Genomic DNA, 7,375 nt, shown 5'->3' on the forward strand with positions numbered 1-7,375 from the left:
GGTGAGCTGTGACTAACTGTCTAAACTATCCCCCCATATCCCCATCCTCTCCTATACAAACACAGCATGATGACACCCTTGCATGTCAATTGGCCCTGCATGCATGCGTTTCCCATGATGGTATCCATTTGAAGTGTGTATGACTCGCTCGACAGGACTGCAAAATGGCTGACGCGTGTGTCTGTTTGAAGGGTGTACAGGGGCTGGACTGGCCATCTGGCATAGCGGGCATTGCCCGGTGGGCCCCGCACCCTCGTGGGCCCATATTTTCAGAAATGTAAAATTAAAAGAAACTGTCCGTTTGAAGTATGCATTGCTGTACTGTACAAGGTTTGACATGCATGTCTATTGGCATTGTGTACTGATGCAGCCTACTGGATAGCCTGACATGTGGGGGCCCTGGTGGGAGAGCTGAATGGCCTACTGGGGTGATCTGATGAAAGCCATCATTAGATTAATATTCACAGGTCGACACAGCACAGTGTGCACTCTCTGGGGAAAAGAAGAAAGAGCAGAGAGGAACCACAATAGCAGTGCTTTTGTCTCTTATAGACAGGACTAGGGATCTAAATTAGCTTGTGCTGACGCTTGCGTCATCCATAGTGTGAGGGTCGTCTCTGTGCATGACGAAAGACAGTGGAAAGTTACAGCAGAAACGTTAGCATTAGCTAATGAAGGGTGAATGAAAGGGATATTGAATGGATGTACGTCTTAGCCCGGTATTTGTATGCAGCACAGCGGAATGAAAGGGATATTGAATGGATGTACGTCTTAGCCCGGTATTTGTATGCAGCACAGCGGAATGAAAGGGATATTGAATGAGGGCATGTGTACATCTAAATGCATGCTGTTACTAATTCATCACTACGGTAACACCTCAGTGTAACACTTTGATCTTTTACACATTTTCGTTCTTTTACACATGTTCATCCTATCCCAATTCATCAGTTCCCTTCCTTTCATACTGAAGGTTTACCCTTAAGCAATGCGTGACAGCCTTTTCACCGTCTTTTTTCTTCCTCTCTCTTCTCCCTTATCTTCTTATCTTCTTATCTATCTATCTATCTATCTATCTATCTATCTATCTATCTATCTATCTATCTATCTATCTATCTATCTATCTATCTATCTATCTATCTATCTAGTGAAAGCCCTATTTTGAAACTCCAACTCCCATTGTCATTGTGACACAGCACTCCAAAGCACACCATTTAACACTGCACACAACGAAAATGCATTTATGTCTCACCCGTGCAATCTATCTCTCCCCCTCCTTCCTCCAGATGTACAATGACCAGCTACTGTATCCAGCCTTAGCATGCATGTCTTGTCTTGTCTTGTCTTGTCTTGTCTTGTCTTGTCTTGTCTTGTCTTGTCTTGTCTTGTCTTGTCTTGTCTTGTCTTGTCCTGTGTTGTCAAGTCTTGTCTAATGCCTGTGAGAATCACTGATGACAATAACGTTTTATCTAATATTATATAATCTAATCCAGCGTTTCCCAACCTTTTCCAACTTGGGGCCCACTCGGAATTGTCACAAATGTTCGGGGCCCACCTCTGACCCGATTATGAATAAAAGTCACATAAATCAGCAGCAACACACACCCGGCCCCTAGGTTGAAAATCACTGATCTAATCTATCTATCCATCTCCCCGCCCTCCTCCAGATGTATCACTCCAGCCCTGGTGGCCTCAGCATGCATGTATTGTCTTGCCTTGTCCTGTTTTGTCAGGTCTTGTCTATTGCCTGTGAGAATCACTGAAGACAATAACGTTTTATCTAATATTATATAATCTAATTAGGGATGGAAATTATCGATTAATTCATTAATCGTTAGTTGATTGCCTTATCGATCGACTTACGATTAATTGATAAGCGGCGTTTATGCCCCAAAATCTCGATGTAAAATTAAAAATTGAGATAAAATGGTACATTTAAATTCATTCTAAATGTTCCCACTCTTCAAATCCCTTCACACACACTGTTTACTTGTCCATTTCACCTGGGTGTTTTGCCAGTTGAATTGTCGATTAATTGCGATTAATATTTTTTTATCGATTAATCGTTTGCATCCCTAAATCTAATCTATCTATCCATCTCCCCGTCCTTTCTTCCAGATGTATCACTCCAGCCCTGGCGGCCACTCTTCCTGCAGTAGCGAGCCATCGCCGCTTGGCAGTGCCCACAGTGCCAGTGCCAACCATGACAGTGGAGTAGAGATGGCGCTGCACCACGGCGGAGGCGGCGTCGGTGGCGGTGGCGGCGGCGGTAGCATGGGCGACCTCAGCGGCCTGGGGGGCGGCGACGAGGAGGGGGGACACCACCACCACCACCACATGCCCGTGGCCGCGCTCGCCGACTCCACCGGCTCCCCAGGGGGCGCTGTGACTGGAATGGGCGTCGGCGTCAGCGTTGCAGCTGTGGGGCTGCAGCTGAGGAAGGCCAGAGCAGGAAGTGGTGTTGGTGTTGGTGGTGTTGGTGTTGGTGGTGGCGGTGGTGGTGTTGGGACGGCTACAGGGGCCATGCTGCTGCGGCTCGACCAGCTGAAGCAGGAGAAGCTGAAGGGGGTGAGGGACTCGTGCTCGTGGGGCGGAGGAGGAAGTGGAGGGCCGGCCGCGCTGGTTCAGCCCCCGCCGCAGGTCCGGAACACCAAGCTACCTCCCATTCCGGCTGGCGGTAAGTAAAGGTTCCATGTAAGCACACACACACACACACACACACACACACACACACACACACACACACACACACACACACACACACACACCAATGATACTCTCTACTACAACAGGACCTATGTATGACTGTTTAACCCCTTCATGCACGCCTTACCTCCAGTGGCACGCTGTAATAGTAACTGAACAGTTCACTACCATAGTACTACAATAATATGACACAACAAAGGGCCTTCAGTAATGCACTACGACTTTCACTTTCACTTGATCATTGCCATTCTGGTAACAGCAAATGTATAACGCCGTGTTTTAACGGGTTAACTAGATCTAGTAGCAAACTGAAAAATGTTTTTTGAGTAGATCCCTTGTGGGCAAGTTCTTCCAGCTTTTCTTTTTGAATGCAACACTTTCTTCTTAAAAACATATGTACTATTTATAAATGAGCATAGTTGTTAAGATTTAACAAATGGTATTTTTTGTGATTTGGCTTGTGACTATCTCCAAAATGTGATGGTCCAAACAGAAGGTTCCTTGTTGAAAGTGGTAGTCTGAATGATCCGAGGCACACTGATCTTAGTGAAAAAAGTTTTTAAAATCCTTTATTTTAATGGATAACGCCTACGCGTTTCGACTGCAATCAGTCTTCATCAGGGTAATTTTTGTGATGTGTTCCCCTTTCTCCAGGTTCCTTACTCGAAGGTTCCAACATGGGCTACAGGTTAACTAGATCTAGTTGCAAACAAAAAAATGTGGTTTTTGAGTAGATCGCTTGTGTTCTTCCAGTTCTTCCAGTTTTTCTTTTTGAACGCCACACAGTCTTCTTAAAAACATATGTACTCTTTAAAAATTAGCATAGAAGGGGTGCTGTGGCGTATGCCGATGGGGATCCCGGTTCGAGTCCAACCGGGGTCATTTCCCAGCCCTACCCCATATCTCTCTCCAGCTCATTTCCTGTCATCTCTCACAATATCCTGTCATAATAAAGGCACAAAAGCCCCCAAAACATACTTTTTTTTTAAACAAATTAGCAGATGTTAAAAATTAACAAAATGGTATTTGTCATGTTCCCCTTTCTCCAGGTTCCTTACTGGAGGGTTCCAGCATGGGCTACGGTGGCGTGCCCAGTCCCCGCATCATCAGCGGCGGCATCAACGCCGACCTTCTCCCCACGTGCGAAGTCACGCTCCTGAACCAGCTGAACAACGAGCGGCGGGACAGCACCACCAGCACGCTCAGCTCCGCCTACACCATGAGCAGGCGCTCCTCCGGCATCTCGCCCTGCTACTCCAGCCGGCGCTCCAGCGAGACCTCCCAGTTCGGCGGCGGTGGAGGAGGTGGCGGAGGCGGCGGAAGCGGCTCAGGGTTGGCCGGCCTGGGCGGCATGGGCAGTCGCCACAACAACAACATCAGCGCCGCGTCCTACGACTCGTACGATCCCATCTCCACCGACCTGTCCCGGAGGTCCAGCGAAGCGAGCCATTGCGGCGGTATGGGAGGTGGAGGAGGTGGAGGTGGAGGAGGAGGTGGAGGTGGAGGAGGTGGTGGCAATGCAGGGATGCTCGGAGGGGGTGGTCATGGAGGTAACGGAGGGATGCTGAGCCTCACCCCGGCTCAGCACTACCGTCTGAAGGCCAAGTACGCGGCCGCCACCGGGGGAGCCCCGCCGACCCCGCTGCCTAACATGGAGCGCATGAGCCTGAGGACTCGCATGGCCCTGTACGGAGACTCCCAGCAGGACGGGTCCGGTCACCTGTTCCACCCGTCGGGCATGGGGATGGGCGGCATGATGGGCATGGGCGGCGCTGGCTCGTCCAGGCGCTGCAGCGATACCGGTTACGGCGCCTCCAGCATGATGCCCCACGAGGTGCCCAACAGTCTTCCGCGCCGCGCCAGCGACCCCGTCCGCAGGCCCACCCAGGACCCGCTCTCCCTTCCCAGGGTGCAGCGCTACAACAGCGTCAGCACCATGAACATGAACTCTCGCCTGGCCATGGGCGATCGCCGCGGATACGGCAGCCTGGTCGCCGGCGGCGGCGGCAACACGTGGTCCGACGGCAGCCTGCACCGCCACCCCTTCGTCCAGCGTCCGCCCAGCATCTCCGAGAACGTCGCCATGGAAACCATGGCACTGGATCAGGCCGACGACGACATGGTGCTTCCTGACGACGTGGTGCAGTACCTCAGGGCACAACACGACGACAGCTCCGCTCAGGGTAACAACATGGCAGCTGGTGGCTACAGCGTTAGCCGGTCGCAAGACTTCCAGGGCGGCATGGCGAGCCAGCAACAACAACAGCACCCAGCTCAGCAACAGTTCTTTGGACAAAGACGTGGCGCAATGATGGACGCAAACATGAGTCCCTCCGCTAACGGACAAGGAATGGTCTCCTCCCAGATGAGCCCCAAGGTCCAGCAACAGCAACAGTTCCCTGGATCCCCTGGTGACAACAAGAATAGCATGCCCGTGCAGTGGAATGAGGTCAGTTCCGGAACTGTGGACTCCATGGACACGGCTCTCAAGCAGCAACAGCAGCAGCAGCAGCAGCAGCAGCAACAGCAACAACAACAGGGTCTCCGCGGCAACCTGGCTGTGGTGCAGCAGAAGCAGAACTTTGGCTTCCCCGCGTGCTCGTCCAATCAGCAGATCCTCCCCATGAGCCAGAACTTGGCGGCCATGCAGGGATACGCCATGCAGAGGAACGCCCAGCGGATGAACTTACTCCAGCAACAGCAGCAGCAACAGCAGCAGAACCTGAATGTGCATCAGCAACTGCAGCAGCAGCAGCAGTACCGCTCAGGCTCGTCTTCCTACATCAACGCAGCTGGAACACAGCAGAACTTTGCGGTTCCGTCCCAGGTCGCAGGAGGTGGTGTGCAGAACAGCAGGCCCCTGGTGATGCAACCCAGGCCGCCACCAGAACCCAGGTCCACAGCCCGTCAGCCACAGCAACAGCAACAGCAACCGCAACACATGGGATTGAACGCCATGCAATCAACCGGATTCTTCCAGCCCGCCAGCTTAAATTCCTGGTATGGTACGACGTCCGAAGCCAGCCCCAAGAGAACGGGTCAAAGCAACGCCAACGGGGGTGGCACATTCTACTCGGGTGCTCACATGCTCAACTCCTCTTCTAACGCTGCCGGAGGAGCGTTCGACGCCCCCATGTCTCCCGCCTGCGCCAGTCAGGACCCCAGCATCGCCCTCGGCATGGCAACCGCAGCCATGGCATCTCCAGGGGTCAACCAGGTCACCAGCAGCACGGTAGACTCCTCCGCCGGCCTGATGACATCGGCAGCCCCGGCCCCCGCCCCGGCCGCGGCCACGGTGGAGCACGCTCAGATCGACTTCGACGCCATGTTGGACGACGGCGATCACTCCAGCCTCATGTCCGGAACCATCAGTCCCGGGCTTCTCCAGAGCCTGTCCCAGAATTCATCGCGGCTGAACACGCCGCGCAACTCCGTCACACTGGCCTCGGTGCCCTCGGGCATCAGCAACATGGCCATTGGAGACATGAGCTCCATGCTAACCGCGCTCGCCGAGGAGAGCAAGTTCCTCAACATGATGGCCTAAGGAGGAGTACGTTGAAACTCTGTTATTTACTTACGTTACTGACATGAGTTCTGGCAACTGGCAACAGTGATAACCAGGGCTGGTTTTGCATGATAATCTGCGGTCTTGGGCGGGTATTACTGTAGATGTCGTAGCCATACAGATCAGTGGGATTCAGTTCAAATTGGGCTGGAAATCAGCCACATCTGGCAACGTTGCTCGCAAACAGTGTGTGACCTAAGCCCTGACATCTTCGCTAAACATGTTGCCAGTTGCTGAGTACAATAATGTGGCAAAACAAATACTTTTAAGTATGGCCTAAGTACTAAGTCGTTATTCCATTATGATGGCCTAGTACGGACTAAGTTGAAGGCAACATTCAGGTCACATGGACTAAGATGAACTCAACGTCATAATGTCGAACTCGATGTGATGGCCGAAGGGCAAAAGTCTTGTCATGATGGTCTTAAGGACTAGCTAGCCTAGCTAGGCTAGGCTAACTGATGGCCCAAGGAAGTTAAAACTCGATATGGTTTGGCCTGAGGACTAAGTTGAGACTTGATATGACATGACGGCCTAATAATTAAGTCTTAACTCAGATGCCATAACATCAGGAAAAAATACACAATGTATGTTTATATGTGTATGTTTGTGTGGGTGTGTGTTACATTTTTCTGTGCATTGTGCTTTTCAAGATTTTTGGCTAATGATGCTGGAAAAGGAAAGAAAATGTTTTTATGAGCTGTCATTATGAACTGTTGTAATATTACCGTACAGTACGTTCTGCAGGACTTCTTTTATTATTTTAGCACCAAACGTCGGTGCTCCAGGGGAAACATGAACGTCTTCAAAAGCATACATCATTCAATCATCAAAGAAAAAGCACTGATTTATTAGGGCAAAAAAGAAACAACTGGATCATTTCCTAATTGGCCTGCAATAACAATAAACAACTCTGGAGCTTGGGACACTAGTTTAGACATTAGGCATGAAAACATGAGGTGGAAAGGAAATAATCTATTCAATTGAAATGCTTATCCAAAAGCCGTAATATCGGTCCATTCAATTGACATGCCTATCCAAAAGCCATGTTATTGGTCCATTCAATTGACATGCTTATCCAAAAGCCATAGTATTGATCCATTCAAT

The 7,375-nt window shown here is 50.7% G+C and overlaps 1 protein-coding gene across 1 annotated transcript in view; it reads left to right on the plus strand.

Annotated features, from left to right (window-relative positions):
• The window catches only part of gli2a (GLI family zinc finger 2a), a 210,185-nt gene extending 203,083 nt beyond the window's left edge, over window positions 1-7,102 (plus strand). Inside the window, exons 13-14 of the mRNA XM_063213000.1 lie at window positions 2,116-2,674; window positions 3,753-7,102. Coding sequence (XP_063069070.1) covers window positions 2,116-2,674; window positions 3,753-6,247 — 3,054 coding nt within the window. The 3' untranslated portion in view covers window positions 6,248-7,102. The remainder of the gene's footprint in view (window positions 1-2,115; window positions 2,675-3,752) is intronic.
• Window positions 7,103-7,375: the final 273 nt, after the last annotated feature.

Source organism: Engraulis encrasicolus, chromosome 13, assembly GCF_034702125.1.
Source record: "Engraulis encrasicolus isolate BLACKSEA-1 chromosome 13, IST_EnEncr_1.0, whole genome shotgun sequence".
NCBI classification, from domain to species: domain Eukaryota; kingdom Metazoa; phylum Chordata; class Actinopteri; order Clupeiformes; family Engraulidae; genus Engraulis; species Engraulis encrasicolus.